Source organism: Electrophorus electricus, chromosome 20 (genome assembly GCF_013358815.1).
Source record: "Electrophorus electricus isolate fEleEle1 chromosome 20, fEleEle1.pri, whole genome shotgun sequence".
NCBI lineage: Eukaryota > Metazoa > Chordata > Actinopteri > Gymnotiformes > Gymnotidae > Electrophorus > Electrophorus electricus.
Window position 1 is genome coordinate 10128338 of NC_049554.1, and position 20196 is coordinate 10148533.

General features: G+C 38.8%; 3 protein-coding genes across 7 annotated transcripts in view; 2 read left to right on the top strand and 1 right to left on the bottom strand.

The window, feature by feature from the left end:
* rbck1 (RanBP-type and C3HC4-type zinc finger containing 1) overlaps nt 1-9576 on the top strand; it is a 13134-nt gene extending 3558 nt beyond the window's left edge. For all 4 annotated transcript variants that reach the window (XM_027015245.2, XM_027015244.2, XM_035520257.1 and 1 more), the window contains 9 exons: nt 3931-4129; nt 4543-4688; nt 4870-5043; nt 6003-6163; nt 6253-6364; nt 6709-6888; nt 7373-7471; nt 7569-7712; nt 8052-9576. In XM_027015245.2, coding sequence (XP_026871046.2) covers nt 3931-4129; nt 4543-4688; nt 4870-5043; nt 6003-6163; nt 6253-6364; nt 6709-6888; nt 7373-7471; nt 7569-7712; nt 8052-8132 — 1296 coding nt within the window. In that variant the 3' untranslated portion in view covers nt 8133-9576. The remainder of the gene's footprint in view (nt 1-3930; nt 4130-4542; nt 4689-4869; nt 5044-6002; nt 6164-6252; nt 6365-6708; nt 6889-7372; nt 7472-7568; nt 7713-8051) is intronic.
* tbc1d20 (TBC1 domain family, member 20) lies at nt 8910-16162 on the bottom strand. 2 transcript variants are annotated; one of them, XM_027015248.2, is made up of 8 exons: nt 15646-16162; nt 14331-14516; nt 14120-14200; nt 13074-13260; nt 12752-12853; nt 11458-11599; nt 10922-11106; nt 8910-10316 (listed from the first exon to the last, which is right to left on the bottom strand). In XM_027015248.2, exons 1-8 carry the CDS (start codon nt 15707-15709, stop codon nt 10061-10063), a joined length of 1203 nt encoding a protein of 400 aa, XP_026871049.2. In that variant the 5' UTR covers nt 15710-16162; the 3' UTR covers nt 8910-10060. The 2 variants fall into 2 exon arrangements, with proteins under 2 accessions (XP_026871049.2, XP_035376153.1); XM_035520260.1 differs by having other exon boundaries at nt 14637-16162.
* A 448-nt stretch (nt 16163-16610) lies between these two features.
* Nucleotides 16611-19625, top strand: bloc1s1 (biogenesis of lysosomal organelles complex-1, subunit 1). Its single transcript, XM_027015228.2, has 4 exons — nt 16611-16796; nt 17651-17723; nt 17947-18079; nt 19112-19625. The coding sequence occupies exons 1-4, from the start codon at nt 16736-16738 to the stop codon at nt 19220-19222; spliced, it is 378 nt and encodes a 125-aa protein (XP_026871029.1). The 5' UTR covers nt 16611-16735; the 3' UTR covers nt 19223-19625.
* Nucleotides 19626-20196: the final 571 nt, after the last annotated feature.

The following is a 20196-nucleotide window of genomic DNA, read 5'->3' on the forward strand; positions in this document are numbered from 1 at the left end:
ATTTCTTTTCAGTGAATGTGCATGCTCAACGACTTGATTTCTTAAAGAGAATGTGAATTTCAGGTGCAGCTAAATTGAACGCAGAGCCCAGTGTGCATTCTTGTTGCCAGCACCTTTCAAAGCAAAAATAATGCCCAATGTCGCTACCTAATATCTACCTGTTTCTGTAAATAAGCTAGTTCTTCGCTCATTGCTTACACGCCACAAAACATTAATGTAATCCTTCAGTCTGCGTCATGTAGTCCTTTCCCCCATTAACACCCCTTATCTGTTGTACATTGACTCTTGAAAGGTCACTAGACATGTGGCTCCAGCTGCTATACCTCAGTGTTCAGTCCAATTTGATATTTCAACAAACAACTGTAGTCATCCAAAGAACTATATATAAACTTGTGTGGGCATTATGAGGACATAGAAGGATCCATTTTGTAGGAGTATAGTGATGTTATATAGTGATGCAAAGGTACAAAAGGTACAAAAACACAAAGGCAAAAATTGAAATCAGGGGCACAGTCAAAAGGTCAGTCCAGGATGGGAACAGAGGCAGCAACAGTACAAAATCCAAGCGGAAAAGGCAGAAAGAGACTGACAAGGGTAGAGACGAGATTCAAATCAGTTCAGTGCAATTCAGTTGAATTTATTGTCATTCACAATGTCAAGTGCATCTGTAAACGAAAAGAGGGTATGGCTATACTAAGACACAGGTAGGATAAAAATTACAGAGGCAGTATAAAATAAAAAAGTATAAAATAAAAAAGAAATATACAGAAACAAAGTTTATTATTATAGAGAGACTAAGTAACGACATCTGGGAAACATCAGAACTCCAAATATCTGTGGTAAAGCCAACATCAGTCACATCTGATAAAAGACCTTGTATGCGGTTGCAAACCTTGTTGTAAATCTTCGGTGGAGCCTTGTCTGAAATGTAGTCTTGAGAGAGTATGATGCACAATTGCTCCAAAAACTCCAAAAGATGACTAAAACCTGTATTTTCTACCACTGCCATGGGCTGTTAATTGCAATTAATTAGATTTCCTTCCATGTAAGCTTTTTGGCCATGCTGCTGTCTGGAGAAAATTTCTCTCTTCTTTTAAAATTTTCCTCTAGTGTGTGTTACTTCTGTCAGCCTTTGTCTGGCTAACCTGAGTAGACTCACTGTTAATATAGAACATAGCTCTGTTACTAATGCCTCGTGAAATGCTTACATTGCAGACATTATATGTGGCTGTTGGACTTGTTTCATTTTCCATTTTAAAATATTTCCACACTGCAGACAGTTTAAATGCGCTCGGTTCTCCGTTTATGACACCCATATGATCGCAGAATTGCAAACAAAGGATCGGGCTTAGGTTTATGCTCGGTAAAGCCTATACTGATCAGTTAAAAAATGCCTTGATTGGCCCTGATACAAATCTTTGAGATCATATTGGGACATCCCTAGCATTTCACAATATAATGAAGTAGGCAAATGGGGGGCATCTGAGTAGTTTGTAGTCATAACATTTAGGGGTGAGTAGCCAGGTTTACATGTAAAACAGTTTGGGGGAGTGGAGAGAAGCAGTTCCCAAGCCTGGTTGTTCAGGATCGGAGATTCCTATAGCTTCTTCCAGAGGGCAAGAGGGATAACAGGCTGTGGTTGGCATGAGTTGGTTCTGTCATATGATGGATTGTGCCACAAGGGTGCACAATATTTTAAAGCCTGACTTTACATATACAAAACCTATCAAATCACATTGCTGTAGAGTCTAGGTTCTGGAATGCTTGGTGTTCTCTTAATTGTTACACAAGTGAATGAACCCAGCTGCCTATTTTTAAGTGAAGAATTTTAAACAGTTAAGTATTAGGGGAGTTAGAACATGCCAAACAAAAACTCTGGAGCTATGTGGTCACCCAGCAGAGTTTGTTGAGAACCAGCCTAGAGAATCAGCCTCCGCCCCCACCCCAAACCTTGACTGCACTCTCACCCCAAGATAACTCACAATTTGGCCGGGGGAACTCAAAAACTGTAATGTTTAGCAGTAAGGACGTGGACACCTGTGCGGAGAAAAGAGAGATTTATTAGGGGCAAATCCAGAGTCAGAGTCGGTATAACGGTCCAGGGTCATAGAGCCAACATAGAGATTACGGGGATACATGACAAACAAAAGGGCTAGGATAAACAAAATTTAGGAAACACAAATCAAAAGCACACAAAGGCAAACAGAGGAAACAGGCTATAACAAAGACTATGGAAAAACTCAAGGGCTAAGAAATTCTAACACAAACACCACCATTAAAATACAATGAACCTAACACATAAAAGCATGTATTCAAATAATGAACAGCCAAGACACAGGGAACACGACAGGGTTTAAATACATGAATGTAATAAGACTAGAAACAAGGGACAGGTGTGGAAAATCAAATGAGTGGTGGAGAAAATGAAACTAAAATACACAAGATGGGGAAAATATGGAACATGGAAGCTGGGAGGGACTAACCGTGACAAAGACCATAAAACACTCCTCTTGGAACTCAAGGATAAATTCACATTCCAGAATAACTAGATCTGCATGCATTACTCCTGAAGAACTACTGGATTTTAACCTTTTCCATACAAAGTGTCCTTTCTTGAACATCGCAACAAGTCCAAACTCAAAGAAGGAATATGTTTCTTTATTATTTTTAATGAATAAGAATATTTGATTGTGTGGACTATGAATCAACATCAGCCTTCAGTGACTGCAACAGGCTCCTCAACCTAGATTAATTAACCACCACTGAAGGTTGTGATGCATATAACATTCAAAGGAAACTTAATTCTAAGCAAAATGTAACTAGTCTCATTACTGCTGAACTGTTATCACAAAGTTTGCTGCTTCAGCTATTATGGTGGCAATTTTCATTAACTCTAGATTGTGAAGAGTGATGATATGAATTGCAATTAATTGCAAAGTCATTCCTTGCCATGAAAATGAACTTAATCACAAAAATTACTGCATTTCAGCCCTGCCACAAAATGGCCTGCTAACATCATTGCAGTGATCTTCTTGTTAGCTCAGGAGAAAGTGTTAACGAGAACAAGGCAGCTGATATCACTCTGCCATGCTGATTAGAAGAGCAGACTGGTTGCTTTAAAAGGGCGGTGATATGTGAAGTTTTTTTCTGTTAACCATGTTTTATTCGTTAATCAATAAACTTCATTACTATTCATTAGGTTGGTTATTCTGGAAACTTTCAGTAATTAATTGGTAAAAAATTATATTTATCTATGTATAGGGTGATACCCTTGTTAATTATTAACATTTATGGCATTTAGCTGAAGCTTTTATTCAAAGCGATTTATAATTATGACTGAATGCAACTTGAGCAATTGAGGGTTAAGAGCCTTGCTACGGGGGACCAGCTGTGGTAACTTGGAAGTGGTGGGACTTAAACTGGTTACCTGATTGCAAATCAAGTACCTTAACTACTGAGCTACCACTGCCCCCAAAATAATGTATAAATTTGTTTATTTTTGCTACACCAGCATGCAAATAGATCACTTTTGTTATTGTGTGCTATGAGCTTCCTGACCAATCGGTCATGTTCTTAGTAATTCTGCAGTTGTTTTGACAAATAAAGGCACTTCTGTAGTTGCAAATATCCTGGGCTAAAAAAAATGCAGTACAATTTTTACACATATTCATCAGTGTACTTCTGCTATTTTACAAGGCCAGGAATACACCAGGAAGCTGATCCTCCCACCCCTACATCATTGTGCGTGATCCTGGAATGCATTCTGACTCACTGAATTTCCAATTCCTGTGGAATGAGACTGTATCTGCATTTGTCAATAACTGAAATATTTTATTCTTCTAAAATTTACTGTGACATTTTAGTGGCAACACGTTTGTCTTAACTCAGTGACACATTCCTAACTCAATGACACCCTCTCTACCTTTGCAGATTAACCATGACTACGGCTTCCACCCATCTCTGCAGTGCTGGATTCTTGGGAAACGTCTCGCTCAGGACAGGGACACACTCTTCAGCCACAATGTGACGGAAGATGACAACCAGGCATTCCTCTTCATCAAGTCCGCCCAGGCAGCCAACTTCAGCCATGAACAGCAGAAGCAAGAGGAGGAATGCCGGAGGATAGGCGGTAGCAACCCCTTTTGGCCCTCATTTCTTTAAACGTATTAAGATTCATATGGTCAGGCATAGCCCGTACACACGTTTCTGTAGCTGTATAGTATTGTTTAGCATAGCTTGGAAAGAATATTGCGGCATCGGTCACAGATGTTAATAATTCCACAAGATGTTCCATAAGTCTAGTGATTTTACAGTTTGGGTCTGTGGGCCATAATGCGGTAAATTCATCATTAAATAACCTTTAACAAAGTGCTCATTTGAGTTTTTGACATTGCAGGGTTGAAGAGGAAAATTATGAACACTATATAATGGTCGATGATTGATTTTTCACTTGCTCCTTGTGTTCCATTGCTGAAAATGGATGGGGTTAAAAACGAACACAGGTCTGCATGTCAACCAAATTTTGCTTATTGCTGTGTCAAGGTATAATTGAGAACATTGAGATGCTCTCCCTGCAAGCCAGAGGCCCAGAAGAGTTGGGAGCAAGAATGAAACAACCTCAGGCACCTCTTAGACAAACAATCGGCACATCGGGTGCTACCAAGCCACCTGTTCCTCCCAAGCCAATGGTATTTAAAAATCCCTATTGCAGTTATAATAGAAACATCCTTCAGGATTACATGGCCAAACTACAATATAGGCAATCAGGCTTACAATTTAAACAATAAAACAATAGAGACATTATTATTGGGTAATTATCATTATCTGTGACTGGCGCTGTAGTGACATGTCTGGGCTATGTGGTTATAGGTCGGCTGGTCCTGCCTGCAGTGCACCTTTGTGAACAAGCCCACACGGCCTGGGTGTGAGATATGTAGTGCTGAGAGGCCCCAGAACTACAAAATACCAGACCTGTACCAGCCAGATGAGAAGGAGGCCCAGAGATTACAGCAGGAGGAGCTGGCCAGCCTCCAGTATGAACTGGTGAGCTGAACAGCTGAGTTATACAGCTTGGCTGAACAGAAGTCACAAACATTTGATGGTAAAAGTACTACTCAGGTGTTTTGTAAGAAATCTAATTATTTAATTATTTTTACATTTACATTACTTTGTTGGGATTTAGCAGATGCTCTTATCCAGAACGACTTATAAAAATGCTTTGTCATTTGCTCATAGAATGTATCCTAGCCAGTACAGTAGGTTGGAGTCAAAGATACCTTTGAACAAGAATACTGTTAAATACAGGAATCAGTGCTGATACCTAGAAGAAATTACATGGTGGAAAATTTGTAACTATTCCAGTTCTCATTTTATGCAGTGTTGATTCTATGCCCTGCATTCTTCTGACAGTGAATTGAAAGACTTGGACTATGAAGACACTGTCAGTGAGTCAATAATGTCAATTCTGCCTAACTCGGAATTGCTCCCAGATGGTGAAATGAACTTCCACTGGCTGTCTAAACAACAGAATCCCTTGCTGTCTTCTATTGCAGGCTGAAGATTCATCTATTCGTGGAGCATTTAATTGACCACTAATTCTGCAGCTATTTAAAACGTTTTACCGCTATTGATTAACTGAATGATTCTAGCCCTTAGTGTTTGGTATTGCACTTATCGTTGTTTGATATAGTACATGTGCTCATTTTGTTTCTTCTAGGTATTAGCATAGAATCCTGTATTTTAGCAGTATTCTAGTTCAGTGGTATCTTTGATTAACCTACGGTACACGCTGTTATACATTCTATGAGTAGATAACAAGGCACTTTTGTAAGTCGCTCTGGATAACATATTGGCTGCTAAATGCCAAAAATGTAAATGCACTTAAGCGATAATACAAATCATACCTGCTGTTACTATATAGTATTTTTTGAATGACAATGGAATATTTCAGTGACTGTCTGCATTTTTCTTTTCTGTTTCTTGGATGTCATGAAATGGTACAGTCCATCATAGATGAACGGGAGCAGAACTTTCTTGATCTGTTAGAGACTGATGCCCAAGACCTTATAAGCAACAAGGAGGAGCTGGATTGTACCATTTGCTATAGCTCAGTCATGCCAGGGGAGGGTGCCACTCTACGAGAGTGTCTGCACAGCTTTTGCAGGTACTGTTCAATGAAGCATGGTTAGACTGCACTTTTAATATGATCAAAAACGTAAATTAGTTTAACTTTTTCTTTGTTTTGATAAACAGAGAATGTCTGAAACAAACCATTTTGAACTGTGTGGATGCAGAAGTTCTGTGTCCTTACGCAGATGAAAAATATTCCTGTAATTGCAACCTTCAAGACCGAGAGATTAAAACGGTAAAACTCTTGTACTCAGTTCATAAGCAAAATGAACTTTTTCTACAAACATGCAACCACACTGCAATAAACCAATGCATCTTTCAGGTCATAAGCCTGGCCCAAAAACAATATTTAAACTCTATAGAGTTGTAGTCTTCCAGGTATAGTTAAAAGACAAATCACCAAAAATGTTAGGAATAAAAACTGTCCAAGTTTATTTTACACAAATGAGATCTGCCTAGTCCTCGATTCCTTTAATTCAGTGTTAGTTACATTAGTGTTTCTAGGTTAAGAATCCCTTCAACATGGCTAAAGGGATAAATTTCTTTATAGACAACTGCTGACTCAGATTTCTCTTACAGCTTCTTTCTCAGGATGAGTACCAGAAATTTCTGGAACTGAGGTTGAACATTGCTGAGTCTCGCTGTGAGAATAGCTACCACTGCAAGACTCCAGACTGCATGGGCTGGTGCATCTTTGAAGACAATGTGAATGAGTTTACCTGCGACATCTGCAACGAGACAAACTGCCTACTTTGCAAGGTGGGTGGAAAAGTCCAACTCTGACCTTCCTCAACAAAGCCTCAGTTGCTCAGCTTTTACCAGAGTTGACAACAAAATGTGTCCTGTTATAACTGGGGTTTCTGAGAAATCCTTGGGGGAAAAATAATATATTTTTTAAAGTTCTGAGTTCATGCAAATCAACATTTCTCACTTCACACCTGAATGTGTAAAGCTGCTTTGTGACTGTGTTGTAAAAGGTGCTATATAAATAAATTTGACTTTGAATTTGGTATTGTCTGTCTGCAGAAAGTTTTAAAATCCAGAATTTTGTCATCTAAATTACAATTGTTTAAATGACTGGTTTTTCTGGATTGCTTCAGTCTGTACCAGAACAGCCACCCATGAATTGGAGAGACAAGTTGTAGTTGATGAATACTAAATGAATACTAACTAGTCACCAGCAACTTTTGAATATTCATGGAGTCATTAGTATTTATGGGTGAAGAATCATTTTCTCTCCTAGGCCATTCACAAAGGCATGAACTGTAAAGAGTACCAAGATGACCTTCGCATCAGAGCAGCGAATGACATTGCAGCCAAGAGGACTACAGAGATGCTTGAGGTTAGTGAGCCAATGAGTAGTCACAATACATTAGCCTGTTAACCATTGCCACTAAGCAGTATGGACGATGACCTGGGCTTCCTGTTATCCATGTCAGATGATGGTGCAGAATAGGGAAGCTATGTACTGCCCTAAATGCAAGGTGATTATACAGAAGAAAGATGGGTGTGACTGGATCTGCTGTCTCATGTGCAAGACAGAAATCTGCTGGGTGACCAGACAAACCAGATGGGGCCCACAGGTAAGCATACTTACTTACATATGTACAGGTAAGCCTCTTGCTTATTTCGGTTTCATCTTGGGTAAACTTAGGAAGGTACTTGAATCTACAATGATACAAATGACAAAATAGTTTTTATTTTTAAATAATTTAACAAACCAGGATGCATTATAATTAAGCAGCCATAATTCATTTAGGGTTGCAGTGTTCTCTGCTGATATTTAAGTAGCCTTGTATAAGTTAAATGTGGTCCCTGTTCCTTTGGTTTACCATTGCTGATTGTGATGGTGATACCTTTGCTGCTCTGATAACTATATAGAAATGTTGTACTTGGTGTGTGAATAACTTCTCTGTCTACAGGGTAGCGGAGATACATCGGGTGGCTGCAGGTGTCGTGTCAATGGGGTTCCCTGTCACCCAAACTGCCAGAACTGTCACTGATCTATGTAAATCTTCCAGTCATGACTTTAGTCCTTAGTGCTTCTTGTTACACTAACTCTGTGATAATGTGGAATAAAGGCAGTAACCTCTTGCATTAATCACCAGGGAAAGCTTACACAAGTGTAATAATAATTTAAATGGTGACTAATTAGAAGGGTGTGCAATCATCATAATCTTAGTAATATATGCAAAAAAGCTTGTAAAAAATGTTTTATGGACATTTGTTGGTTATGTTGGGCTAAGATGTATGGTGTTTTTAAGAAATGCACCTCCTAAAGATAGCCATTTATTTTTTACAAATAATATTTGAATATCCAAATTAGAATATTTTAAATTTAATTATATTTTTAAATGAAATAAGGAAACAATAACAGAATTGTTAATATTTGTAACCTACAAGGAGCAGTGTAAAGATTTGGTTGAGTTGTTGTTGTTTTTTTTTAAATCCCCCCCCCACCCTCCCACTGTACTTTATCCATGCAGGTTTATCGGAGCTCATGTTCACGTTGTCTCCAACTCTAAAACTAAGCAACGGAAACACTAAAGACATTGAGTTACCCTGAACACAGAGAAAATGTTTTGAGGTTTAGTGTAGCAATATTCCTTAAAACCATCTGACCACTGCGAGTGGAGATTAACTGTGTTTTCTAACATAATATATAGTTTACATACAACATTGGGGCATTAATAATTTAAATAAAAAATTGGTAGAGGGCAAGACATAAATTATTGTTTGCCTTATAGGGCAATCTTGTACAGCATCTTATTTGGAATACATGTAGTAACAGTTTTCTTTATTTGTAGCTGAACATACTTTGTGGATTAAAGTAATGATTAGCATATCAAACACAGCTCCTTACACTTGCAAAGTGCTACCAGTCAACATGAATAAATTTCAGTCCAAATGCAATTTAACTTATGATCCATCATGGATTCCAGTGGGATGCAAAACTATGAATTAAATATGGATTATAAATACACAGACCCAAGCAAAGTTATAGTAAAATGCACTGATTGGTACACTTCAGTTACAAAGTGGTAATTAGGCAAAAATAATCTTGTCAACTGATATTTCAAATAAACACTGAATATTTACACACACCAGTCTATTGCATTGATTCTACAACTATACCATTAAGAAACTAAAGCCACCTAAATTTTTAATGTCAGTACATCAACTTCAACACATCAGAACCAGTTAATTGTTTGATATACAGTCTTCATGCACAGAAGTTCACTGGAACAGTTTGTGCAACATGAAGTTTACTGCATAAAATGTAATCAAGAAGTGGATGTCATAGCACTCTGCACTGCGCAATTGCACAAGGTCCAACAGGTTTGGCGGCTGCATCCATTTGAATAACATGAAATCCTTGCACATCATCCACGCTGTTTTCTTGTGTCAAACAAAGAGCATATAAATTGGGCTGCTAATTTAAAAAAATCTTGTCATTCTGTTCCTTTAATGATTTTAAAGAGCATATATAAAAAATAATGGGCTATATCCTATTGATACACAACAATATACATAAATAAAATATATTAAGTGCCAACAATATAAAGGTGGGATTTCAGCAAATGTTTTGGTCTCATTACTGTAAGGTAAAGTTGGTAACTTTTTTGTTTGAAATGGATTTGGGCACACAAGACGTGTCCATTCAGGACTCATCTGACACCAACATCCACTCCCTGAAAAAGTAAAACTGAATTTTCTCTTGAAATCAGTCGTCATCACTGACTCACCAGGGCTCAGTACCTTTCTCAGGCTAAACTGTTGGGGAAAACAGTTGTTATAACTCACTCTTAGAACGACATGTATCCGTTCTGTTGACTCCATAGATATAAACAAACAAAAAAATTTAAAAAGGGGGAAAAACAGCCCTCCTTTTACAGTCTCATGGAGAGAGGGTTTCGACTGACCACTCCACTCAGGGGAAGAGGAGGTCAAGTTTGGGGGCCCATTCCAAGGCGGAGTTCACCATGGCTAAAGCCGCTGCACCCAAAGCCACGGTCAGGCCCATGACGGCTAGCCGCATGATGCGGCGGGCGGTAGGCTGGACGACGGCCAGGGCGCTGCGCTGCACCTCCACCGGGTTGCGCTGCTGCTGCTGCTGTGGCGGCCGCAGTTGCTCTTTCCTCCGGCGCCGGGCTGACTGGACATCTTCAGAGGTGGAGGCGGGGCTTCTGAGGAACAGGAGGGATTTGTTATTTTGGTGACTAGCATGCAGTCTGCTGATATTTGAGAAGTTTGTACATGATCACCATTTCACCTTCCTGTGTTGTTTTTTTTTCCCTTTCTCTTTTTTTTTTTTTTTCTTCGGTTGGCTACATCTGATCAACACTGTGCATTGCCTTGTTGTATGTGCTCTTTTACTCTGTCCCTAGTGTACCAAACATGTTTAAACTGCTATTTAAACTAGTAGATAAAAGCATTTAGCACATGCCTAAAATTAGGGATTTATATCAGTAGATTTATATTGGTAGATACATGAAGTATGGTAATAAAGTCATGATGTAATATTAGAAATATGGGTATAATATTAGAATTTGACAGACATTAATGACATTAAATTAGAACATTTGTCTATGGGGCTTGGTGACAGATGCACTGATAATACTACTTTTTCTTAAATATGTAAAATACTTAGAAAACTGAGTAGTTATCAGAAGCTGTAAAAGAGCAGCAGCAGTAGTAGTAGTAGTAGTAGTAGTAGTAGTAGTAGTCATGGTAGTGGTAGTGAGAGAGAAAGAGCAGGCAGAACCATGGATGGCTAGTGAGATGAACTCACTCCAGACTGTGCTGTTGTGTGGCTTCCTTGGCCAGCTCAGAGGGTGGGAACTGGACGAAGAGGTCCCCGGCGCGGCTGATGAGGGTCTCGTAGGGTAGGTCCTGAGGAATCTGAGACAGCAGGTGGTGTAGCATGGCCATGTCACACTCACAGTCCAGCACCTCTTCCTCCCGATAGAGCACAATCTGAGAATGCAGCGGTGCAGAGAAAGATGTGCCAGACACAGACACGCGAAGGTCAGCCAAGATTGGGCTCCTTTTCAATTCAAACATGCCTGCACAGGATCAAAGTATAAGGAAGAAACCTGAAATGCTAGCTCTGATGTTACTTCCAGCCTAAGCTAATAAAAAAGTTATGGAGTCCAGCTAGCATAGTTGGCTGTACATATTTTTTCTGCTAGCCATGCCTGCTAAAAGCTTGACAGAAACTTGCACTTGAATCTGGTGAGTGTGCAAGAAATTCCTGGTCTGAGCCAGACACACCTTGATGTTTGTGGAACACTTATGCTTTATGCTGCAATGCAAACAGAAACTCACCACAGCAGCAAAATAAATTGGCATCAGAGGGTGGCAGGCCAGGAAGAAATCGTACAACCGCACCACATGGCGGAAATCTGCTAGCACATGGCCGAACCAGGTGATGAGCCAGCTGAGGGCAAAAATGGTGCCCACCTCTGCCCTAAAGACAAACTTGTCAGTTTGGCATCAAATATCACTTATAAAGATGCATGCATTGAGTTTAAAAAATGAATGCATAATAATGAGTCAGGCTAAAACTTTTGCCTTAAAGTCACAGTGTGTCCTAATTTTTCAGTCTCTATAAAAATAAAACCAAAACAAAAGCTGAGATTGGCTCAAATTAATTTCAAATTAAAGTTAGGAGTCTTAAAGGTGTAGTTTAAAGTCTTGTACTGCCTTTGATGTGAAATGTATTTACAATAAAAACACTGATAATCCAACTCCAACTTCACCCACCCCAGAACCTCTACTGAAATAGCCTCTTCTACAAATTTAATCCATGAATCACACACACGAGACAAATTAGCTGCAACAATGAAATTTTGCAGCTAAAAGTAATCTCAAGAAGTGCATAATGCCTTCCATTGGTTAAAGCCTACTCAAGGTCAACAATTTTTTATGCAATAATCTGCACATCCAACAGCATCTTAATGGAGCAAACTTGCAACTAACTACCAAAAATTAAACTCGTGCTTTAATTTAAGAGCAAAAAAAAAAAGTCTCCACCCTCAAGTATGTTATGTAAGGAGCCAATTATGAATGAAATAAGCAGAAAAAGGATGTTGTAGTTCTAAGTCATCAGGTCACTGGATAAAATATATTTAACGCTTGCACACTGACTGTCACACAGCTTTTTAAAAAATAACTATCAATATAAACAGGAAGTTACAAGACAAAAAAGTGGTAGAGTTGAATCTTAAAATGGAAGGGGCCAAGTAAGGTCACCATCACAGCTGGAAAAGCAGAAACAAAAGCCTGAAACAAAAATGAGCAAGATCCACTGCATGAAACATCTACATGTCTTTGGGATAGCATGATTATTATAGGTATAGAAACACTTAAAAAAAAAACAAAACACAAAAAAACAATAAAACCTATAAACCACACCTTTAAATCCAGATACAATGTTGCATTACTGGTCAGACTACAGCTACAAAGAAAAAGGACTAATTACAGGTAGGATTCCTAAAACCATATCTGTAAGCCAATTTTAATTAACAGTGCATATTCAACATATTTTTGCGTCTCAGAAAATCAGGTCATTTACATAATTCATTTGCATCAAAACTAAAGCACCGAGATGTCTACTTACTGTTGCATGAAGTCATACACATCTGGGTTGACCCGCTCTATAATTGGCATAAGGTAATTCAGTATGTGTTTCGTGTTGTCCATAGTGGGGTCCATAAAGTCCCTGCAATTGAAAAGACATCAACGTTCAGCTCTCAAAACACAAGTAGTCAGAGCAAAAAATAACAGCACTGAAATGCTTAAATATATGGTTTGGGGTTTAAAATGTATTGGGGGTATATATAAAAAAAAGTTACATTCTGTATTCTCACTATAATACAGCTTACACTTCTTTCACATACACACACACCCAGACCCAGGGTTTGAAAAAGTGGCTCAGGCACCTGAGGTGATGTGTGGACAGCTTCTCCACCAGGGCAGTGGCTAAGCACTCTCCCAGCACCAGCAGAAAGGTGACCACGATGTCATGGTAGCCCTGGTAGTAGTGCAGTTGGGGGTTCTTGTGCAGCACGCGTAGAATGATGTCAATCAGCTCCTCCTGCAGGCCTTCCCTCTGCTCATCAGGCATCCCTACACAGGTGCAACACACACAATTCAAGTTTCGTTCAGATAGGTGCCATGCACTGCAGTAGGGCAGCTCACTCTGGCTTAGACACTTTGTTTTTTTTTGTTTTTTTTTCCTAAGGAGGTTTGGAGAAACATTGACTCGTTTTAAAACACTACTATTGAGTGATGTGTACTATTTCTGTTTTTTTTAATATTCAAATAAAAAAAACTTAATTCAAATATTGAAACATGATAGTTATTTTTCACATGTTGTGGATCTGCTGGAGGACTTTCTGATTATGTGCACTTTGATAAGAAGCTCCAGGTTTCTGTACCACAGTAGAGCTTCTGGAGTCACACATTTGAATGTGTAAGACAGTTTACTGAACTTAAATGATTCACAAGGTCAAAAAAATGTTTTACTGCCATGTCTCACAGCCCTGAACTAAGTAGACAATAACTTCACTGTCCCTAGGGCAGCATAATATTATATTAAGAACAAGTTAATATTTTATTAATTTCAAATAACATAAAATACACTATTATGCTGAATATTTGTTTACTCAATTAGTTTCCCTATTGTAACTCTTACATACTGAAATTATAACAGCATGTCATTGATAGCTGTGAACTTTTAACTACTTTAAAAAAAAACAGAATTGGCAGTTCACCATGTTCAAATAATTAAAGAACTGTGTGTCACTATTGCCTAAAAGCAGCAAAGATGGATTCAGTTATAAATAGTTAACACCCACCCAGTCATGTGTGACTGTTTTTGTTGTCTGTTTATTCTGTTCCAGTACTGAAGGAAAAAATGCTCTTTCTTTGTTTAACAATCAATTTTAGAATTATGTTTCCATGTGGAGATACTGCCAACACTGACCTGGAGGAAAGCGCCTCAAGGATCTTTGCACATCCAAGAGCACTTGATTGTAGTCCTTATTATTCTCTCTCTGCACCTCCTCTGGAAAATAAGTGAATCAAACCTAATCTTCATATATTCTACCCATATCACTAGTCAATAACACTCTAGATCTGTGTTACAGTTCAGTGTTGACTGAGATTGAGGCAGAATACAAGTACAGTGAACTTACCAAGTTGTTCAGGTATGCTCTCTACGGGGATGTTAAGAAGTCTGGGCCAGACTTTGCAACGGATCTCGTCTGTGAGAAGCCCCCCTTCACTAATTGCCATCCTCCTCAGCACCGCCACGTCCACAGGGGTCGTATTCAGAGCCTGGGTTATCTCTGCTATCTTTCTCTTTCTCCTCGAGTCAGCATCTGCCATTAGGATTCGGATGGTGAGAATGAGTCAACAGTGCTTAGAAAACACATGGCCTAATAATTTGCATAGCTGGTCCAAAATAGTTTCAGTTTATGATGATTCCAGATTAAACTTACTTTAGGAATTTAGGAACACAGCAGTTAAAGAGAAGTCCTACATGGCATTGCGCAATTTAACATAATTCTTAACCTATTCCCTCAATTAGAGTTATTGTGTTTTAATGCCAGTACTAAGCCCTGTCCTTTCTATGGGGTGAGCTTGTGTATTAATTTACTCCATTTGTCTTACAAACCACAGCACTTGCAAGCGCTTTCAGAAAACACACCTGGCAAACAGTATATAATTAATATGCCACCACACAATTTTCATATTTTGTTGCATTCACATTATATCAAGACTGAAGCACTCTGTATATGCATATCTATATGAACCTAATGTGGAGGCATCTCATGCAATCATGCACACTATCTATAATACAAATAAAACAAGTGCTGAAAATGGGGTTCGACTATCCCTCAATGACACAACAAAGACATACACCTTCTCTATCCTGGTAACCAGGTGGTGGATTGAACTTCCCCTGGCTGTCCATACACCTGAGACACTCACCTCTTCAGAGCAGCACTAAGCACTAAAATATGCACTCACCACCCCCACCCGGAAAGAAAAAAAAAAACAAAATCTTTTACTGTCTTCTTTTCCACTCGAGCCAGGGTTTTAGCCTGGTTGTATTCTTGACCCTGACCTATCTATGCTCATATGAGGATATATATTTGATAGAGACTACAAAGCACTTCTGTAAGTCACTCTGCACAAGGACGTCCTGTAGTAAACATTGAAATAGCATTAAAGGCTAACCCAAAGAATATTAGCTGTACATCAGGCACTGGAGGGCAATAATCAGCGATGAGAGTTCCTTTGGGGGAAAGCCTTTTAATGTGACCAGTAATCGCTGCACAACTTAATATGTTCTGTAGACACCATCACTGATTGTTCTCAATGTCCAAAAAAACCTGACAAAACAGTAGCTATCGTATAGTAGATTAGCCTAAGACGTTTCTTGTAATCATCTAGTGTAATCATCTAGCGATTAGATATCTAACTTAGCAGGCAAGACCTCATTACCTTGTTTTTCTATCCCATTCAAAAGGGAACACGCTCCGACACTTCTTGAATTTCTCAGATTCATAGTTTTGACATAGCACAATGCTCAGCGAAGGCCTGGCGTTTTGCTTCAACTTGTAATAGCACCAGAAAACAGATATATGCCATTCGACTTCCCTAGACAATGGACCTTAAGGCTAATACAAGCTGGGAGGATGCATAACATGCTAGCGTGACATAAACTCTAGCAATCTAAAAGCATTATCACACACCACCACTAGTCAGCTCTTATACTAATTTAACTACCTATCTATCTAGCTAACTACCTAGCTAGCTAGCTACGTCATTCGGACAAACTAAACGATGCTCTCTGATCTAACTTAGGTATAACAACACTAACCAGGCGCACAACAGTTTCAAAATTGCAAATTCACTGAACAATCGAGTGTCCTCTATACATGACAAAAACACGGCTTCTTATGCAGCATCCTCTAACGGTAACGAATTCTGAGCGTTGGTTGTAGTCGGGGAACTCTTTAAGGAAATGTGTCCTATTGATATTATCAACTTGGTGCAATAAAAGTCTTGCAAACGATTTACGTATCTGCTTATCTGATATATGCTTAATGCTGGACACTTTGAAATGACTTAATCCGTCTCTGATTTATGAAATTGACTTGAAAATTGTCTTGTGAGCACAAAACAAATGAATATACACTCAAGTGATGTCTTGAACTTGGCCAAAGGAATCGCGCTTAAATACTATATCATGCATCAACACGCATTCTCTTGCAGCAAAAGAAAAGGTGAAAGTACCACTTCCATTTTCCATATGGTTTTGAAAGTCTCTACCAGCTGTTTTATTATTTCCCTCCCTGTTACTCCTCAACACTCATCGCAGTTCGGATTTTATGCTTTCTTTTCTATTCTCTTCTGTCTCATAACATTCGGACTTTTATAGTGAAGATTTGGTTGATCCTCTTTGCTATCCGTACATTTATAGCTAGCTAGCTAAGATTGTCACGGGAATCTGATAAATGTACAGTCAATAACTACGGTGGTCTAAACGATTGTTTTTCTGTACAAATTTATTTTACAATAAAAAAGCAAAATGCTCTCACGGCTTTTAAAAGAACACCAAGCAAAACAAAACGAAAGAAAAGAGCTTCAAGGTATGACGTTGCTAGTTCTCTGGGTAGCTCAACAGAATTTGGCGAATGAACCCTAGCTAACCTAGATTATGTTGCTAGCGATAGCTAATTGGTGTAATTTAGGTAGGTTAGTATAGCTATCCGTTAACTATGCGGACTGCTGTGTGCGTCCCTTTAAAATACTCTAGCCATACTCTATCTGAAGAAAAACCTTTAACAATCACAGTAATCAAAATAACAGCTAGCTGGCTAGCGTTAATGTAGTTAGCTTGCAGGGATATGCGAATCAAGAAAAGTATGGTGTTATTGTTTCGATTTTATGATTAGGCTTATTTGGACCTGACCAGAATCAGATTCACTTTGCTTTAGTAGTTAGCTAACTACAATGCTCAGCGAAGCTCAGACATTTTACCTATCTTATGTAACACCAGAGAAGACGGAGATTGCATTCTGAATGCGAAGGATTATCTGAGTAGAAACACCGGGGCCGGGGTATTCTGCCTCATTTAACATACCTAATACAAGCTCTCAGTGAGTTATAAAGGCCTATAAGATCTGAATCTATAAGAGGGAAAGCACGAATATCATTAAGCAGTTTGAACCATGGCCCAGACTGATCTCAAGTATAACAAATGTACTGTAAAATAACTGATTTGGTGACTGTATTGGATACATTTAGAATTTGAGCCAGTTTTATTTTTAATATACCTTTTTGGGAGAAAATACATCAGCTGAGTGGACATAGTAGTATTATTTTAATGGATAATTAAATATAGATAATCAAATGGTACTGATCAATAATACTGGACATTACATTTTCATGATTTTACTGTAGTGTTGGAGGTCCCTACTCTTAACATATCTCCTTACCACAGAGAGACGTCGTCGTGAAGCTATAGTGGCAGCCACTTGTTTAACGGAGGCATTAGTGGATCACCTAAATGTGGGGTACAGCCAGTGCAACTCAACATGCTTATTACATCATTTGTCCCTTTTATATCATTAAAAGTGTATATAAACATATAATGACATTAAAACTATTTTTATTTCTTTTCAAGAGTTAACTGCAATTCTGCAAGTTCAATGAACCAGCTTGAAATGCAGGATGTTTGCATAGAGTCCTCTCTTGTATGTTCGTAGCCAGTTTATCTCTGTCATTGTTATTTGACAGTGTGGCCCAGGCCTATGTTAATCAACGCAAGCTGGACCATGAAGTAAAGACTTTGCAGGTGCAAGCTGGTCAATTTGCCAAGCAGACAGCTCAGTGGATCAACATGGTGGAGGGCTTCAACCAGGCCTTAAAGGTACACTGTTCTCAGTCCACTATTTCCCCTTGCAGGATGTATGTTCTTTTCATGTTCATTTTTGGGTATTGCACATCATACTTCATATCACTATCGGGATATGTCTTGAGCAATAGGCCAGGGTCATAACTCAGATGTTTTACAGGAAATGGGCATAAGAAAGCTTGGATGACAAGAACCGGTGTCTCTTGATATTTGTTGTGACTGTGTGCTAGCATGCCAGTTTCATGTAGCCAATTGCTCAGTTGTATGGAAATATTCTTTAAATGCATCTGATGAAAAACAAATAAAAAAACACCCAACAGAAACTTTACTCATTTTCTGTGACTGGGATTTATAATTTTTTGAGTCTCAGATGAGGTCAGTGATCATAACATGTCATAACATTTCTTTGCTATCTGGATATTGATATTAATATTACACTGTTTGCAGTACTGTCTGCTTCTGTTTCATGTAAAATGTAGCACTGAAAAAACTACATTATTCCTCATTCAATATATCTGTGGTGAGAAGGAATGACAAAGTTGACTTTGACTTTCATGTTACAATAACTACATTAGAAGAAACTGGATAAGTCTGCAGATCTATACAGTTAAGCAAACTGGAGCTAAAGTACTTGTAATTTCCCAACAAACAATAATAATTTCCATCTTCTTGAATATTTATCTAGAATGTTCCTGAAAACAACAAACAAATTCTGTTACAGACGTTGTCTGTTTCCACATTTATCCAGTCCAATGTTTGGAACAAGTCTGAATAGAATTAGATGGATTGAGGTACATGGCAACTTAAAAAAATAAATAGATAAATAAATAAATAATAATTAAAAAAAAATAAATAATATATATATATATATATATATCCCTGCCTATTTCAGCTGTGACTCTCAACCATGCCCACCCTTACCCGAACCATCAGATCGAAATGGCCAACTTCTATCCCCCCTGAGATGGGCAGTCTGTAGATGTTTTGTCCAGGCAGTTTGGAGACCTAAGATGCATAGCCACCCATGTATCTTCCTTCATTTCCCAGGAAATCGGGGATGTGGAAAACTGGGCACGCAGCATTGAGATGGACATGCGGACGATTGCCACAGCGCTGGAGTACGTGCACAAAGGGCAGTTGCAGGCTACCTCCTCCTAGACGGGATTTTCACTCGCACGGCAGAGCAAATCTGCCCCAGCAACGCAGCCAGTCGAGGACATCGTGCCTCCTAGCCCTTCCACCTGCTGAAGTCGTAGATGGAAAGTCGTGAAGACATGAGATGGACTACTAGCTCATTTATTATCATTGTCAGATGCAGCAACCAAATGTTATCTTCATCTTCAGCATATCTTTAACTTTGAAACCCATAAAGGATGCCATGAGGGTGGGCTTTGGGAGGGGTCTTGCTAAATTATGTTGATGTGTTTCGTCTGGAAACTTCATTTTAGCCATGTGACCACGGTGCTGCTTAGTTTTTGTGCTAAAAAGATACATAAGAAATGTCTAAAATACTGAGTAGTTTTATTGTTCACTATAATAAACCCTGTTTTTTATAATGTAACATTCTCAATGAGTTGTTTGAGCACAGTGGTTAGGGTGGCAGGGTATAAGCAAACAGCCCTGTAGAACCTGAGCTTTAAGAGGTTATCAGTTTCTCTGGCGTTATTCATTTTAATGTGGGGCAAGAGTGTTCTCCTCTGTATTTCTCATGTTACTTTGTACTAATCCTATTATGGCACAGGTTATCCTGTTTACCTTGACCTGTGATGGTCTGGTGGAACAGATGTGGGTCTGCATCAGGTTAGGGTTCAGAATGAGGTGTTTATTGAAACCCAGTTCTCCAGGTGAAAAAACAAAAATGCTAATTTTTCCAGTTCAGAACAATACTTTATATATAATCAACATAATTAGAACACTACAGCAACTACTTGGCACCCTGCTAGCAACAACCCATAGCAACCACCTGGGAATTTAGTTTAAGCTGCATAAGGAATAAAGAGTCAAGTCCGTCTAAGACGCTCCCAGAACGTCAAAGGGACGTCACTGGTTGGATTGATCTCCTCTGGTAAAGAGGGACTAATGTTTCTCAGCAAATGGCCTTGTAGATTGCATGAAAGCAAATGACAGCAGTT

Bases quoted from the DNA above. Each gene is read 5' to 3' on its own strand.
- tbc1d20 (XM_027015248.2), bottom strand. From the start codon at position 15,709: ATGAATCTGAGAAATTCAAGAAGTGTCGGAGCGTGTTCCCTTTTGAAT. The intron at 13,261-14,119 runs GTCAGTGTTGGC...GCACCTGTGTAG, and splicing joins CTTGAGGCGCTTTCCTCCAG to GGATGCCTGATGAGCAGAGG. The intron at 10,317-10,921 runs GTGAGTTCATCT...CCTGTTCCTCAG, and splicing joins ACACAACAGCACAGTCTGGA to AAGCCCCGCCTCCACCTCTG.
- bloc1s1 (XM_027015228.2), top strand. From the start codon at position 16,736: ATGCTCTCACGGCTTTTAAAAGAACACCAAGCAAAACAAAACGAAAGA. The intron at 17,724-17,946 runs GTACAGCCAGTG...GTTATTTGACAG, and splicing joins GTGGATCACCTAAATGTGGG to TGTGGCCCAGGCCTATGTTA. The intron at 18,080-19,111 runs GTACACTGTTCT...TTCATTTCCCAG, and splicing joins GCTTCAACCAGGCCTTAAAG to GAAATCGGGGATGTGGAAAA.